This window comes from Taudactylus pleione, unplaced genomic scaffold (genome assembly GCF_031769625.1).
Source record: "Taudactylus pleione unplaced genomic scaffold, aTauple2 ptg000653l, whole genome shotgun sequence".
In the NCBI taxonomy this organism is placed as follows: Eukaryota; Metazoa; Chordata; class Amphibia; order Anura; family Myobatrachidae; genus Taudactylus; species Taudactylus pleione.
The window spans coordinates 667,328-686,118 of NW_028285055.1; the positions used below are offsets into that span (position 1 = coordinate 667,328).

An 18,791-nucleotide genomic window follows, 5' to 3' on the forward strand; every position below is an offset into this window, starting at 1 on the left:
ATAGTAGTCTCCGCCATACCAGTAATAGTTGTGGCGGAGGATGAAATCAATGTTATCCATGATGAAATTAATCTGGGTATTTGATCATTCTGATAGTGTGGAAAGGTAGTGTCTACTTGCTTGGCATTCTGCTTCATGCTCAATCACTGCGTATAATGATTTTATATCACTAGTGCACAGAAAAAAGTATTCTTCCCATCTCAATGTTTCTATCACTTGGAGGATACTCATCCTATCTTTAAGAAAGCTTGTCTGATCTGATACCAAGTCTTGGAGAAAGAAATCAATATATCTGGATAAATTGGATGTCAATAACCCAATCCCGGAGACAATTGGTCTTCCAGGTGGATTAGTAGGGTTCTTGTGGATTTTGGGGAGGTGATAAAATGTGGGGTTCCTCAGATGTTCCATATGGATAAATTCATATTCCATTTTTGTGACTATGCCTATTTTTAATCTTTCCTTCAACTGTGAGGTTAGTAGTCTTTGAAACTCTATTGTAGGGTCCTTTTTCAATTTCCTATATGAGTTGCTGTCTGACAAAAGTTACATGGCATCTTCTACGTAGGTTGACTGATTCAACACCACAACTCCTCCCCCCTTGTCAGCCAGTTTTATCACAATTTCTTAATCTTGTTGTAGTTCTTTCAAAGCCTCTTTTCCTTCTATCGTGAAATTTTTTGTTTTCAAATTTTCTGGCAATGCTTCAATGTCCTTTCCACCAACCTTTGGAAGGTTTCTATTTGTGCAGCCTTGATATGGGTAGGATAGAATGTTGATGGTGGTTTTAGAAGTGTGTATATACACTCTAGTGGAGGATGCTGTTTGTCTGGTGATGGGATCCTTTGCAAAAAATTAAACAGACTTTCCTTATACATTTTTGAGTGTCTATATACAAGTCATATTTACATTTGATTGTGGTGTGAATTTTAAGCCTTTTTTGAAGGACATTTGTTTGTTGTTTAGTAAGGCTATTTGAGCTTAGATTAAAAATCATTTTTTGTATCCACTTCTTTTAGCGTCTATTGAATATTCTTTATGACACCTCCTTTTGTTCCCCTCTTTCTATAGTTAGATGTCTTTTTCTGTTTGTATTTTGCTGAATCCAGTGGTCTCTCTTGATCCCAGATGTCTAAAACATCAGATTCCTCATCTTCTTGCCCCTGACTGATTCATTTCAGTGACTTATGAATGAGCTTCTTCAGCCTTATAAAAATTATGCTGCCACCTATTTGGATGATGTACTTATTTGCAGTACTCATTGGAGAGCACATTTGAGCCATAATCAGGCTGTGCTATAGTCATTACAGAAAGCAGACATAACAGTTAACTTTGGAAAATGTGCCCTGGGGAAAAAAAAGAGACCAGATACTTGGGTTACATGGTAGGCGATGGTTGTCCTAAGTCTTTGGTAAAAAAAAGGTACAGGTCTTGGAATACTGCACTGGCCACCACATAAAAGCAGTTGTGTTGTTTTCTGGGATTGGCAGGAAATTACTGGAGGTTTATTTCTAGATTCTCAATGGTGCCAATACACTTGACAATTTTTTTTAAAGAAATCTGCTGCAAAAAATCAGAAGCGATTTCCTGAGTGTGACTTAAGTTTTGATTCTTGCAAACAATTGCTTTGTAACAGCCAAATGTTGAAAGCTCCTGATTTCTCTAGGCAGTTCATTGGAGATACTTCAGTTTTACTTCATATGATTATATTTTGTAGTGGTTTTGGAGAGGAAAATAATAACTCCTGCACATATAAGTGTATATAATGAAAAGATTGTTAGCAGTGTTTTCCATATTTGATAGAAATATTAATAAAATGACATTGAGGGTGGTGCCTAATGACATCTTTTGTCACAATAAAAAAAGGAAAGAAAGAAAGTGTTGTACTGTAATGGTGCACCAAATTCAAAAACTTCACTTCTATTAATGTTTTATTAAAATTGTCCAATGAGGACAAAGACTAGCGAAATATTAAACAAAACAAAAAATAACATACAGTAGATAGAACAATAATAAATTACAATAAAGGGTTATTAAAAACCAAAAGTGTGTGTCGCTGTGTTTTTATTTTAATTAATATTGGAACTAATTGTACGTATACCTTGTGTCAGGGCTCAGCCGGGGATCGGCTCTCCCTTACCATCCCGGGTGGTCGAGCGGCTGTGGTGGAGAAGCTGAGTATTCTCCCCGCATGCAGTAGTCTGCGGGTGGTCCGGTGTCAGGGATCCCAGTTCCTGACATTGGCGCCGTCATGACAGTCGGCTCATGTGACAGTATCTTCATCCCAGGATAGGTGAGTAGTCAGCTGATGCTGTGCACCTATCAATGGGTTCCCCTGGTTATATATTTGGCCCACAGGCTACAGGAAGTAGCCTGAACAATGGTTGTCTCCTAGTGCTTTATAGTTGAGTTCCCGGTCCAGGTTCTTGCTTCATCGTGTCAGCAGCAGTGTGTACCATCTCTACCTGTGTGCCTCTCGTCTCTGGTGATTCTCCATGCAGCAGTGTGTTACCACCTCCACCTGTGTGCCCAAACGTCTCTGGTGATTCTCCGTGCAGCAGTGTGTTAACAGCTCTGCCTATATACCAAACATTCCTAGAGAAATCCGTGTCAGAGTGTAATTACCAGCGTGCTTTCTATACTACAAACATACTAAACATCATTATTGGAAGTATTGTTTAGTGCCTTATTCCAGGGCCCGTTATCTGTGTCTCCATTCCCACGGGGCTTGGGTACCTGGTCAAAGGACCGTGACCTGCTTACAGGGTGCAGCTAAGCCCAAATCCCGCTTGGAGGGGGTCACTGGCGAACACCATCCTGTGGGTTAGACTCCGCACCTTTGCCCAGGTATCGCCAACACCCAAGACCTGTGGATGAGAACATATATCCAGGCCCCCCGTCTCCGCTTCCTCCCACAACTAAGGCCTACAGTGCCCCATACTTCTGCTACAAACGTGACAGTTTGTTCAGGCCCAATGGAGGCTGCGGGGTATCAAGGTACTGGGTCCCTACAAGAGTTGACCTCTCGGATGGACAACCAAGAGGCAGCCCAACAGCAAGTGGCTCTCCATTCTTCCAGCTTCTCCGGCTGCAGCTCCTGCACCCCCTCCTCCGGTTCTTCCACAGGGGGCTCTGATACCCAAACCCCGCCTCCAGCTGGCGACTCCAGAAAGGTTTGACGGCAACCCTAGGCAGTGCCGAGGAGTCATAAACCAATGCGAGATCCATTTTGAATGCCTTCCGCAGAACTTCCACACTTTTCAGGCTAAGGTGGCATATGTGATCTCACTGTTAACCAGGGTTGCATTAGATTGGGTCTCCCCTCTATCGGAACGGGCTGACCCCATCATGTCCACCTATGAAGAATTTGTTTTGGCATTTAAAAGAATTTTTGATGAACCTGGTCGCTCTGCTTCAGCTTCTTCAGATCTTCTTCATGTACGTCAGGGAACTCGATCCGTAGGACAGTATGTAGTCCAGTTTCAGACCCTGGCATCTGAATTAAAGTGGAACGAGGAGGCCCTTAAGGCATCCTTCCTTCATGGACTTTCGGAGAGAATGAAGGACGAACTGGCCTCCAGAGATCTGCCAGAGTCCTTCTCAGATGTAATTTCCCTCTGCATCAAAATTGGCCTTCATCACCGGGAGCGATGGGCTAGTAGAGGAAGAGGTGAACGTTTTCAAGCTCATTCTCCTTCTACAAGTCAGCCATTTCCCTCTTTGGTTAGTGAGGAGGAACCGATGCAAGTCAATAGATCTAAACTCAGTCCTGCGGAACACAATAGACGCTTTCAAAATAAATTGTGTATCTACTGCGCTGCACCTGACCACATATTGAAGAATTGTCCTCTGCAGGTGGGAAATGCGAGACCCTGACTGAAGTAGGAAGCATTCAGTTGGGAGTCATTCTCAAGTCATCCCAAATATCAGATAGTCTTCTACAAGTGTCGCTTTCCCATAAGTCCAGGACAAGAAGGATCAAGGCCTTAATAGATTCCGGAGCTGCAGGTAACTTCATTTCACAAATGTTAATCCAGACTCTGGGTATCCCTGTAATTTCTCTACCTAATAAATTATTACTCTCTGGTTTAGATGGTAAAACCATTTTAGGAGCATCTATTTCTTTTCTCTACCATCCCGTATCTATCAAAATAGGATGTCTACACCAGGAAATGCTGGAGTTTTTTGTGTTGCCCGAATCCTCCTACGATCTAATGTTAGGATTGCCCTGGTTAAAAAAGCACAACCCTGTATTTGATTGACATAAGATGCAAATCCTACCCTGGGGTCCAAATTGTTTTCAGGAATGTTTGACCAAGGTAATTCCTGTACGTAACCAAGCAATGGTTACCAACCCTGCTCGGAAGTCCTCCTGTTCCGAGATTTCTAAAACTCCCTCTCAGTCCTATTTAACCGAGATCTATCAAGACTTCGCTGACGTGTTCTGTGAACAAGCGGCAAATAAACTTCCTCCGCATCGACCATAGGATTGTACCATTAATTTGCTTACTGGGAAGATTCCTCCATGTGGTCGTGTTTACCCCTTGTCCATTCCAGAGACCGCCGCCATGGCAGAATACATTAAAGAAAATCTCGCTAAAGGGTTCCTGCCAGGGCCGGGTTCTTTTTTATAGGGAAGAAGGATGGAGGGCTCCGTCCCTGCATGGACTATCGGGGCTTAAATCAAATTACCATTAAGAACCGGTACCCCTTACCTCTAATTTCTGTACTGTTTGACAAGGTCTGAGGGGCTCAGTTCTTCACCAAGTTAGATTTACGTGCTGTTTATAATTTAATTCGAATAAAGGCTGGGGACGAGTGGAATACCGCGTTTAATACCAGAGACAGGCACTTCGAGTACCTTGTAATGCCATTTGGTATTTGCAATGCACCAGCTATATTTCAAGGCTATGTCAATGAGATCTTCCTGGACATTCTCTATAAATTTGTTGTAATTTATCTCTCTGATATTTAGATTTTTTTCAGAGGATTTACAGAGTCATCATCGTCCTGTATGGGAGGTATTGTCCCGCCTTCGTGATCATTGCCTTTTTGGGAAACTGTCTAAATGTATTTTTGATCAAACATCGGTACCTTTTCTGGGACATATAATCTCCGGGAAGATTCTTCAAATGGATCTTGACAAATTAAAAGCCATTTCTGAATGGCCTCTGCCTACTTCAGTAAAAGCCACTCAGCGGTTTCTAGGATTCGCAAACTATTACAGTAGGTTCATTCCACACTTCTCTACATTGGTATCACCCATTACCTCCCTTACGAGAAATGGAGCCAATCCATCCAATTGGCCTGTTCCAGCGGTGCAAGCTTTTCAAAAATTAAAAGCTGCTTTCTCCAGAGCCCCAATTCTCTGCCAGCCCCAACTGGATAGGCCATTCACAGTGGAGGTTGACACATCCTCTGTTGGAGTAGGGGCGGTATTGTCTCAAATCGCCGAGGATGAGAAAACTCAGCCCTGCGGATTCTTCTCCCGTAAATTCTCTCCCACAGAGAATTAAATTATCGGCGACCAGGAACTTCTAGCTATGCGATTGGCACTGGAGGAATGGCGTTATCTCCTTCAATGGGCTAAATTTCCAGTTACGATGATCAGACCATAAGAATTTAATCTATCTGCAAACTGCACATCGGCTGAACGCCAGGCAGGCTCGATGGTCACTTTTTTTTCCTGGTTTAATTTGAAACTTCAGTTTCATCCAGATGTATTAAATAAGAAAGCTGACTCTTTATCACGCTCTTTTATGACCAAGTTGGAGGAGGAGGATTACTCACAAGTTCGCCCCATTTTTAACCCAATTGTCTTAGCTCCTACTCAAGCATTATCTCTGCCACCTGGGAAATTTTTTGTGGCCTCTAGTTTACGTAAAAAATTATTGACTTGGGCTCATGCATCCCTATTTGCTGGCCACACCGGAATCACTAAAACCTACTTCGGTCCTACTGGTGGCCCACCATGAAGGAAGATGTCAGGGAATTTGTTCTATCTTGCGTTAAATGCACTCAACATAAGACACCTTGTAGGAAGGTGATTGGTCCTCTACGCCCCTTACCAATTCCAGTTGCTCTATGGACCCATATTTTTATGGACTTTCTATGGACTTTATTTCTGAACTACCTCGGTGCAGGGGACATAACACTGTATGGGTGGTCGTGGACCACTTTTCTAAAATGGCACACTTTGTTCCACTAGTTGGTCTTTCATCGGCTCCCCAATTGACCAAAAGTTTTATTCAAGATATTTTCAGATTGCACGGTCTTCCAAAAGAAATAGCCTCTGACCGGGGTGTTCAATTTGTGGCCAAATTTTGGAGAGCCCTGTGCAACACATGTGGAATTAAATTGAAATTTTCCTTGGCCTACCATCCACAGACGAATGGTCAAACAGAAAGAGTTATTCAAGAGCTGGAGACCTTTATTAGGCTCTTTGTGTCATCCTCCCAGGATGATAGGGTGGATCTCCTACCTTGGGCAGAATTTTTTCACAATTATAGATACCACTCTTCCTCTAAGTCCACTCCTTTCTTCACGGTCTTTGGAAGACACCCTCGAATTCCAGATTTCCAGGATCTCCCACCAATGGATGTTCCAGCGGTAAACAAGGATATCCAGTCTTTTTCAGCCCTTTGGAGTAAGATTCACAATTCTTTAAAACAATCCTCAAAAAATTATAAAAAATTTGCTGACAGGAAACGTTTGTCTGTTCCACTGCTGAGAGTTGGGGACAGGGTTTGGTTATCCTCTAGGGATATTCAATTAAGAGTACCATCTATGAAATTTGCTCCACATTTCATTGGCCTGTATTGTGTCCTCAAGGTGATCAACCCAGTAGCTTATAAATTGGAACTTCCTCCTCAATTGAAGATTTCTAACACATTCCATATTTCCCTTCTACAACCTCTGGTGCTTAACTGTTTTCAAAATTCTTCCCCCAAGTTGCCTCAAGTAAGAACATTACAAGGTACTAAATTCGAGGTGGAAAAAATTCTGGACTCTTAGCACAGATTTAATACTCTCCAATATCTCATTGATTTGAAGGGCTATGGGCCAGAAGAAAGAACTTGGATCAAAGCCTCCGATGTACGCGCTCCACGATTAATTTGGAACTTCCATAGGAGGTTTCCGGATAAGCCTGATGGGTGTTCAGTACCCACCCTGAAAGGGGTGGTACTGTCAGGGCTCAGATCGGCTCTCCCTTACCATCCCGCCGGCTTCCTCTGACATCCTGTTCAGTTGAGCGGCAGGAGAGAAGCTGAGTATTATCCCTGCATGCAGTAGTCTGCGGGTGGTCTGGTGTCGGGGATCCCAGTTCCTGACATGGGCGCCGACATGACAGTCGGCCCATGTGACAGTATCTTCGTCCCAGGATAGGTGAGTAGTCAGCTGATGCTGTGCACCTATCAAAGGGTTCCCCTGGGTATATATTTGGCCCACAGGCTACAGGAAGTTGCCTGAACAACGGTTGTCTCCCAGTGCTTTATAGTTGAGTTCCCAGTCCAGGTTCTTGCTCCATCGTGTCAGCAGCAGTGTGTACCATCTCTACCTGTGTGCCTCCCGTCTCTGGTGATTCTCCGTGCAGCAGTGTGTTACCACCTCCACCTGTGTGCCCAAACATCTCTGGTGATTCTCCGTGCAGCAGTGTGTTACCACCTCCACCTGTGTGCCCAAACATCTCTGGTGAACCTCAGTGTAACCGTGTTTACAGCTCTGCCTATGTACCAAACATTCCTAGAGAACTCCATGTCGGAGTGTAATTACCAGCGTGCTTCCTGTGTCTCCATTCCCATGGGGCTTGGGTATCTGGTCAAAGGACCGCGACCTGCTTACAGGGTGCAGCTAAGCCCAAATCCCGCTTGGAGCGGTCACTGGCGAACGCCATCCTGTGGGTTAGACTCCGCACCTTTGCCCAGGTATCGCCAACACCCAAGATCTGTGGATGAGGAGAACATATATCCAGGCCCCGCTGTCTCCGCTTCCTCCCACATCTAAGGCTCACAGTGCCCCATACTTCTGCTACAGATGTGACACCTTGTTTGAGTATTATCATCTGGAATGTAAAGAGTATATAAAGGCATACAATAGATTGGGTGATATTACCTGTATGTGTCATGTAGGGATTTTGATTAAATAAGTGGAAAAATGCCACTATGAAATGTTACAATAACATCTGCTTGAAGCTGTCATTCATTATTCAGATACAAATAAAGGACAATTTGTAATATATATGTATTAGTATTTCTTCAATGTTACCCATGAAACAGTGTAGTCATACAATGTAGATAACAATAATACATACAGATTATTCTAATGATAGTTGTGATCAAAGGTTTGAATATAATTTGTATATTGCTATACTCAAAATAAACTGTCCACAATTAGCCTTATATTTGGCATATTCTTACATACTTAGACCTCACGATGTGCACAGACCCCTCTTCTGCTGTTATACTGCTATGTTGAAATACTGCTAAGCCATATTTGCCAACAGATGCACCCAGTTGGTGTTGCAGATCGTGGCACATACGTGCCCACGAATTGCGCTATGCACCATGCTACGATATGGTGTTTATGCGATCGCGGGAGTGTCTCCTTTCAAACCTATAGAGATGCACTCGCACATCCCCGATCGCGGGAGTGCGTCTTGATAGCACTGAATGGAGATGCTATTGCACATCCCCGATGGCGGGAAGGCATCTCGTGCCACACATGGCGCGATTTGCTGCACTATGAGAAACAATGCAGCTGGGCCTATCTGTACTCTGACAGAATCTGCAGGAGGCTCCCTCATTAGAGTAGGTACTACTCCTGCATCTCACTTACTTCCTAGTGAAGTGTGCAGAATGGGGATAATAAAACCAGAAATCTGTGGTCTAACAGGTGTGTGACCCACATCTATGATAGTCTAATTTGGCCACATCCCCTATTTAAATATGCGCATTCACACGGATAGTTTGGCTCTTCCACAGTCATCCCCCACCTGCATCTCCTCTCCGTGCTAAGCTGATGCTTTAACATTGCCATGTTACTGCTAAAAAACTACTGTGTTGCTGTGACTGCTAAATAAAGTGCAAAAGAGTTTATTTACAACTGTGAGAAAATTCTACTAGAAACTACCCCACTAAAAGTATAAAATATGCAGAGAAAAACAACAACGAATCTTCTTTTCTGCCACTGTTGTAAAGTAAAAAAAAAATCTCAAGAAAGAATCTATTCTTTAGTTTTAAGGCACAGTGGTAATATTTAAAGGATAAAACCTTATCCCCAAATTGACCTTACACAGGGACTGGCGTTGACAACATTTTGGAGTTATGGTATTGTAGTCCCTGGGTGCATCTGTCAATCATACTTTGTTTCCTTCACTTTCCGGAAAGCAGGTTATTGTTAGAGATGTGCGCCGACCACCGTGTTTTGGTTTTGGATCTCCCCTGGTTTTGGATCTGTATTGGTTTTGCCAAAACCTCACCTCCGTGTTTTGTTTTTCGGTTTAAGTTTTGGAGCTGAATTTTTTCTTAAGTCATAAAAACAGCTAAAATCACATAAATTTGGCCTGTTTTTGTTCCTACAGTATCATTAACTTCAATGACATTTATTTCCACTCGTTTCCAGTCAATTCTGACCACCTCACAGCTCACTATATTGTTTTTATCCAGTTTAGGCCCAAAATTTGCACCAAGCTAGCTGGCTGACTAAGCTAAGCGGCAGCAGTGGGCGGCACAAAGACATGGCAGTTCAACTTCAAACATGGCACATCAGGAAACCTGTTTATTATTCAAGAGAGGCCTGAGGGAGTTGGAGTATGTATGAGGTTGGGCAGGGACAGGAAAGGATGATTGGTAGTAAATTTAATTTAATTTTTTGATTCCGAATAACATTTTTGAGGGAGAAGGGGAGGGGGAAGAGGCATTTACAAAAAATTTTTATACATTCACATCAGTCCTTGCCACAGAATAATCCTTGAGCATGGCTGCTGCTGGGAGTGGTTTTTCTCATCCCAGAAGGGTACCAGGAAGACTTCTTGCAGTGCTTTCCACATGAGAAAGCATCTCCCAACCTGTACAGGGATATTAAAAAAAACATAGTTAGTGGCCTCAAACGTAAGATCTATGATTTAAGGCAGGGGTAGCCAACCCTGGTCCTCGAGAGCTCCCAACAGTGCATGTTTTCCAGGTCAACAACTGTAATAATTAACTCCACCTGTGGCTCTTTCCAAATGTATTGGTGAGTAATGAATACACCTGTGCACCAGCTAGGTGGTCTGGAAAACATGAACTGTTAGTAGCTCTCGAGGACTGAGGTTGGCTACCCCTGATTTAGGCCTTATGTTGTGTCTTTCTTGAGAGTCCTTCACCTGCTTCTGCGGCAAGGAGTGGATTTTTATCCCAGAAGGGGACCAGGAAGAGAGCTTATAAAAACAATTGACTTAAATAGCCCTTTGCAAACCTTCCATAAAGGCATTTCCCAACAAGTACAGGGACATTAAAAAAACAGAGTTAGTGGCATTCAAACTGCCATGTTTCCCAATGTCCACTTGACCATATTACAGATATGTGAACAAGCGCAACAGAGCATTAAATGCAACATTTCAGTTTAAGGTTTAAGATTTACGTTGTGTCTTACTTGGGAATTTTTGAGTGCCATGCCTGCTTGCTGGGAATAGATGTTCATCCCAGAAGGGATGAAGACATTGTTTTTTCTTCCCAACGGGGACAGATCTGAAGAGAAAGAGATACATGTATATTACTACTGGCAGGAAAAAGAGGCAATTTGGGGGTATATTTACTAAAGTTTCTAAAAACTAAAAGTGTTCATGTTGACAATAGCAATCAATCAGATTGTAGTTATCATTTCTCTATTGCTTTGTAGAAAATGATAGACAGGATCGGATTGGTTGCTATGGGCAACATGAACAATTTTCATATTTAGAAACTTTATTAAATAAATATACCCCTTGGAGGCCCTTACACAAAAAATTGCCTTTGCTTTACTTGAGCTGCCCACCTTCAGTGTGTACTCAGAAAGAGTTTTCAGCACAGCCGGGAACCTTGTCAGAGACTACTTCCCCAAAATGTTGGAAAAGATGTCCATCAAAATGAAATACAAAATCTACTAGAAAGACCTTTACCATCAATTACCTGCAAAATTACAGAGGCACCTGTAATGGTGGATTCCAGCGGGGACAAATTAATATTGTGTGAAGAAAATTATGTATACATCAGATTATACCATCACCCAAGCCTATATCATCATCCCATCCTGTATTGTGTATAAATTACAGCTGCGCTCCCTGTTAGATTGGGATTCATTGTCCACTTTAGTGGATGTGAGCTTCAATTTAGTCCATATCATCACCACACCCCCTACACATCTTCTGACCTGGGCTACAGGAGGAGCAGCTGCACTCTGGAATACAGTTGCATGGAGTTGCCCCTCTGACTCACTGAAAATCAGGTAGAGGGGCCATGGGTAGGGAGTAGGGACATTATAATCAGAGAACACAGTTTTAATTGATTTATTCCATTTGTTATACCATATCCTCTATTTTTTTTCTCCTTTAAAAATGTTTATGCAAATCTCAGCAGAGGCATTTGTGATGCTATGGCTTGCACACACACACACACACACACACACACAAACACACACAGAAAAAAAACACACTGATTGAATTAATTGTTTTGGGGACTTGGGAGGGAGAGCACCCAAAGGAGACAGCAGCCTCTTGATAAACAACACAGGCAACACCCCTGCACACCTACATTGCTGATAAGTGGGGCTAACAGGTGTGCAACCACACAAAAAAAAATGTGGTTTTATTTTTTTTAACACTGGTGGTGTTGCTGGCTAACACGCACACAAAAAAAATTGGTTTTTCTTCCACACTGGGGGTGGGTGAAGAGTACCCCTGAAAGAGGCAACAGAAGCCCCTTGACAGACAGCACAGCACCCTTATGCACCTACATTGATGACAGGTGTGGCTAACATGCACACACAAAAAAAAAAAAAATTCACACTGGGGGTGAAGAGCACACCTTATGGACAGAGTACCCCGTGGACAACACAGCAGAATAGCCAGCCTCTATGAATAACAGCCAGCCTCTATGGACTACAGCCAGCCAGCCCCTATGGACAGGACAACAGACAGCCAACGCCTATGGATGGACAGGACAAACTCAGTAACAAAAACAGCCAGCCCCTATATGGACAAAAACAACTATAGCCAGCCGTATGCACAGCAGCACTGCTCCCTCTCTCTTCACAGCCGGAATGAAAAATGGTGGCGATCGCAAGACCTTTATAGAATCCAAAACCCATGAGAATCCAACAGTGGGATGATTACGTTTTGCCTCATTTTCAGATCCGAGTCAGGCAGGAAAACCCGAGCTGACTTGGATCCCCTTAGTTCAGGTGAGTTCGGATCTCTGAGATCCAAACCCGCTCATCTCTTGTTATTGTTGGGCTATAACATCATAGCCTGCCTGAACAAAGGATCATCAGAAGCAGGACCTAACTGAGGGCCTGATTCAGAGATATACACTAACCTGATGGTTAGCACAGGTATCCGATGTTTAGGGTTCTGCTCATGTGCAGAATGGGTCCTGGAATCTTGCTCACAGACAAGCCAAGCTGCAGCATGATTGACATGCTGCAGCATTTGGGAGGGTGGAGCAGAGGCCGTGACTGGTTACTGTTTCCAGAAACAGAGGCATGTCACCCTCACTTCTGGAAAGAATGAGGCAAGTGGACACAGATTTCCTGCCCTTGCAAGTGACTAAATAATGGCCGGGCTGAGTAAGTCTCGGCTTACGCAGCCTGGGCGAAGGGTCAACCATTGTGACCATTGGTTGCGATGATGATCTGAGAAACCATTTATGGAGGCTGCACTCGGATCTCTCAGATGCAGCAAGGAGGTGCCTATTACTTAAAGATACATCCTGCTGCACTTACAATTTCTTGGACAGTATTGCACAGCCACTTCTGTGTCCATCTCTGAATCAGGCCCTGAGTCCATCCCAACTTTGTCAGGCCATACATCAGGTAAATACAATTTGTGAAGGACAATTTACTCTCATTGAAACCCATTTAAAAATATTTAAGTTTCTATATGTAAATTACTAAATATAATATTGTATGTCCAATTTAAACTACAAAGTAGATGAAAATGCTGAGCTACCTTACTGAAAAACTGCATAATTATGTACCTTTTATTATGTTAAACATTGTTTCATCATTTTAATATACACTTACATGCAATAATTTTCTTTTTCAGACAAAGTACAAACTTTTCATAGATTTCTGGAGAATGTAACTATACATCACCCAACTGTCTCAAAGCTAACCCTGAGGGATGTTCTAGAGATTGGGTCAGAGAACCTGGATGAGTCTCAGCCTCAGGACATAAAAGATATTCCCTGGCACTTTATAAGGAAGCTCATGGCCCTGAACAGAAATGCACTAAACAACCAGTTTGAAAAAATTCCACCTAACTCAGAACCAAATGAAAATAAAAATGTGCTTGATTTATCAATGATGGAAACAGAGGACGATTCATCTACATATATCCACCCCCTGGACATTGTGTGCGCTGTACTGCATTGCTCAGAGAGTTTTCTACAGCAAGAGATTGTATCAAAAATGTCCATGTGCCAGTTTGCTGTCCCTCTGCTGCTCCCTGCTGGTAATGGCCCAGAATGCACCTTCATGCTGTGGGCAATGAGGGACATTGTGAAGAGATGGAGACCTCAGTCATTAGCTGACAGTAAAGGATTCAGAGAAGAAAATGTTGTGAATATCTCCATGCCGGTCTTCTCCTTCGTAAAACTGGGGAAAAATAAACTATCCAAATCTAAAATCCTGAATCAAGTTCTTAATCCCCCTCGGCAACATCACGACTTTTTCATACATGAGAACATGGAGGGAGGAAATATTGAGAGGAAAATATCTGATGGGCTTGTGGAGATTTCCTGGTATTTTCCTTGTGGTAAGGCTGACGTCTTCCCAGAGCCCATCGCAGTGACCAACCTACGTGGTGACCTGGTGTCCAGCTGGGAACAGTTCACGTTTCTGACACGAGTCTCATCGGCTGTGTTTGTATTTATTGAGAGTATTAGTGAGAGAGAATTCAGACTGTTATCCACCTGCAGTAACACGGACACCGAGTATTATCTCATTCTTACTCCAAGTCCTGGGAAAAAAGTTACTACAGAGACTGAGAAGCACATAAACAATCTAATGTCACACCTAAAAATTAACAATACAAATGTTATTCTAAAGGGCAGCACAGCAAATGATGCAGCATTTGTGAGAAAGATACAAAACAACATTCAGAGTCTTTTAAATAATTGTCAAAAAAGACATTTGGTTAGAATTAAAGATGAGATACAAGGAGATTATATCTGTGTAGATGAGAACACGGCTGCATGTCAGCGTGCAAATGTCTATGCCAGGAACATCACCTCTGTAATACACGATGTGGCAGAGTATAAAAACCAAACTCTGAAATTACAGGGAGATCTGTGGAAACAATTGTCAAAAATAGACAAAGAACTTTGCAGAATGACGAAACAAGGCGGGAAAAATGCTCAAGATTATCGAAGTGACCTTATACAGCAAAAAAGTTCATTACACAAGAAACAACATGAACACGGAATTTCCGAAGGCATCTCATTGTTTATTAATGCAATTACACATTTGTCTCAAGTAGAAAAACATTATTTTTTGAAATGGATTAAATCTGAGCTGGATTCAATTGCCAGAAATAATATTTCTACACTGCAGTCTGAGTACAAGGAGAAATGTAACAATACATCATATAATGTAGAAGAACTGAAACAGCTAGATCAGAGAATCTCTGACAGCTCATTAGGAATTGAGCATTTCCTACGTGAGCTGGGGCAGGTTTATGAGGCTGAATGTGCAGTGATTAACAAGAAATTCTATGCTAATACAGAAAAACAATTTACAAAACTCCCAGGAATCGCTGCCGATCTTCTGCTGGATGGGTTCCCATTGGAACTGATTGATGGTGACGCCTCCAACATCCCCCTGCAGTGGATAACTGATGTCCTGACAGAGCTGGACACCAAGACAGGAAGACGCTGCAGAATGAGAGTAATAACTGTGCTGGGAGTACAGAGTACGGGGAAATCCACCCTTCTGAACACCATGTTTGGGTTACAGTTCCCTGTGGCCAGTGGGCGATGCACACGAGGAGCCTTCATGACCCTCATTAAGGTGAAAGAGACCTTCCAGGAGGAGTTGGGCTGTGACTTCATTCTGGTGATTGACACTGAAGGACTGAAAGCTCCTGAGTTGGCTTCTCTGGAGGACAGTTATGAACATGACAATGAGCTGGCGACACTGGTGGTTGGGTTAAGTGATATCACCATTGTCAATATGGCCATGGAAAATACATCAGAAATGAAAGATATATTACAGATCGTGGTCCACGCATTTCTTAGGATGAAAGAAATTGGGAAGAAACCCAACTGCCAGTTTGTACATCAGAACGTAAGCGATGTGTCCGCTCATCAGAAGAACATGAGAGACAGGAAAAAACTTCTGGAACAATTAAATGAAATGACAAAACATGCTGCTGAAATGGAGAAGAAAGGTGGAATTGCAGCTTTCAGTGATGTGATGGACTATGACCTAGAGAGACACAATTGGTACATTCCTGGGCTGTGGCAGGGAGTCCCACCAATGGCTCCAGTAAATTTTGGTTACAGTGAAAATGTTCATGAACTAAAAAAGTATTTATTTGAATTCTTAAAATCCCATCGGCTTGATAACAAGCAATGCCACATTCCTGAGTTTATTACATGGATAAAAAGTTTGTGGAATGCAGTTAAACATGAGAAGTTTATCTTCAGCTTTAGGAACAGTCTGGTAGCTGAAGCCTATAATAAACTGGCTGCACAATACTCTCAGTGGGAATGGGAATTCACCAAAGCCGTCCACAGCTGGGTGATCAGCACAGAGACCAGTATTAGGAATCAGTCTGTTGATAGACTGGATACAGAAACCTGCACTCAGTTTAAGAATGTTCTCCAACAGCTGCTACATGATGAAGAAAAGCAGATACTGGAAAAACTTGAAAAATACTTTGACAACAAATCTGACAATGTTCATCTTATAGAGAGATACAGAGAAGATTTCTTCATGAGTGTAAAGTTCTTAAAAAAAGATCTAGAAAGGAACGCACTCAGCAAGTTCAATGAAGCTGTTTCTATTCAGAAAGGCAAATTCAAGATACAGGATATTCAGAACACGTCTCAGAAGAAGATTGAGGCAAACATCACAGATCTCCTGAGATGCTGCAGAGAGAGTAACTGTGACCTGGGGCACATGGAAGTGAGGCAACAATTTGAAATCACGTGGAAAAAAACACTTGAAGATTTACAGATGGAGGAACTGAAAATACGTAACATTGACCAAGCAATGCTTCATTTGCTGAGAAATGATATGAGTGTAAAAGGTCCTGAGATAAATGAAATACTATCAAAAGTGGAGAGTTTAGTCGATTATAGCCACAGATCATTTAAGATGGGGAAAAGGTACATTGATATCTCTTGGTTTAGTCTAACACGTAATAATATATATGTTAGGCCAGAATACTATGATCACATAACAGATTTTGCTGATTGTTTGATTGATAAGTGTGATAAATATGTCACAGAGAAAGTGACATCTCCTGAAGACTATAATGACACTTACTGTCTGGAATTACTACACATGATCAATACTAAATTAGTGGAAGGAATCCGTAACAAGCTGCATTTCTCCTCTCAGTTTGAGCTGGACATTAAGCTTCTCATCTTTGGAAGAGCATCTTGGAAATTTCAGACGATGCACAATACCTTTATCCAAGAAAATGACCCAAAAATCTGCCTAGAAAAGTTAATGCCTACATATTTATCTACATTTGAGAGTATATTTCAGGAGAAAGACGAATGTCAGAACAGAGCCAAGAAATTATGCGAGCTTTGTCTGAGACCGGCACTAACAGAGTATATTCTGAGGCATCTTGGGGAGGAAATAATGGACGAGATACTAAACAGTCCTGATAAAACAATATTTATTAGCAGAAGTAATTTCCAGGTAACTCTGCTGGAGGAGCTGCTAAAGAAAAACACAGTCCAAAACTATGTGAAATACATTAATTCATATGAGACCTTTGTGAAAAATTGGATATTTGAGTACATTGCAGGAAAATATCAGAGTTCCCCAGCTGTAAATACTTTACAGGTGAATTTGTTGAGAGTGATCACTGGAAAAATAAAAGATGCTCTTAAAAGCAAAAAATGTTTAAAAATAGAAACAATTTCATCTTTTTTAGAGCAGTTTTGTGAATTATTCAAGAAAGAATTAGTAATATCACAGAATGAGATGCAAGTGGTCACTTTCCACAATACAGCAAATGTCGGGCAGTTCTCTGAGGACATTCTGTACTATCTCCCCACCATAGAGGAACAAATCCTTTCAGAGCTGGGATCATCAGACATTGAGACTGTACTTTCCAGGATCCCACTGAAGCCTCAGGATGAGCTGTGTAAGAAGATGATAGGATGTGGACATCAGTGTCCATTCTGTAAAGTCCCCTGTGAGAATGCAGGAGGTGATCACAAGGAGCATTCCGCATCTGTCCATAGACCTGATGGATTGGGAAGGTATAGATGGGTAAGAGATAAGACTTTGAGCATTGACATATGTTCTACTTCTGTTGTATCAAACATCAGATTTCTAAACTCAGACACAGATTGGAACCCGCACCCATACAAAGAGTACCGTACATATTACCCAGACTGGGTCATCCAACCTGACGCCAGCATCAAGTCTTCTGATTACTGGAAATACATTTTTGCTCAGTTTAATCAGCAATTTGCTGACCAATATAATGCAAAGCCGGCTGTACTGCCAGAGGACTGGGGGAAAATCACAGATCAACAAGCTTTAGAAAGTCTACAGGAAGCTTTTAATACCAAGTGACATACTAATTATATTATATTATATTATAATAATTATATTATATTAATCTTATCATTTATATAAGAAATTTAACTAAATGCTAGTGGGACATAAAGAAAATTTAAAAGAACTCAAATGCACCCTGTAATACAATAAATCATTTAATTCAGACAAACCCAAGGTCACAACAGCGATGCAAATATTGTCCACCTCTGAATCAGACCCAATCTTATTGAATTACCATGACATAAATTATCTAATTGGTGTAAAATACTTGTTTTATATCTGTTATACAACTTTCACACAGAATTTTCCCATATACCGGGCTTTTATCCAGCATTTGAGTGTTGGGTTGTTTCTTCAGTCCCGGCCTGAAGTCATGACATAAATCCTGTGCTATTTTTAAGCAGAAACTCAGTTCCTGAACCTCTTATTAACTTGCCTGGGCCAAAATGTATTCTAATAAGTTTGAATTTAAAAGCCCTTTTGAGAGCATTCATTTCTAAATACTATACATATGTATGTATATATATATAATGTGTAGATATATATATGTGTATATATATATATATATATATATATATGTGTATATATATATATATATATATATATATATATATAAAGAAATACAGCCCTCCAGCAGATAATGCAAACACCTAAGTATTTATTAAGACATAAGTCCAAAGCTAATATGCAGTGATGTTTTGGCCAACAAGTGCCTTTTTTTAAGCTACCAGACCAACTGCTAAACATCGATATATATATATGCACCATCTAATTAACAAACTAGTGCCAGCTGGCTAATTAACATTTTA

The 18,791-nt window shown here is 41.6% G+C and overlaps 1 protein-coding gene across 4 annotated transcripts in view; it reads left to right on the forward strand.

Moving 5' to 3' along the window:
• The window catches only part of LOC148478444 (interferon-induced very large GTPase 1-like), a 124,880-nt gene extending 106,315 nt beyond the window's left edge, over positions 1-18,565 (forward strand). For all 4 annotated transcript variants that reach the window (XM_088455391.1, XM_088455394.1, XM_088455393.1 and 1 more), the window contains one exon: positions 13,280-18,565. In XM_088455391.1, the coding sequence (XP_088311517.1) occupies positions 13,280-17,997 (4,718 nt within the window). In that variant the 3' untranslated portion in view covers positions 17,998-18,565. The remainder of the gene's footprint in view (positions 1-13,279) is intronic.
• The last annotated feature ends 226 nt before the right edge of the window (positions 18,566-18,791 follow it).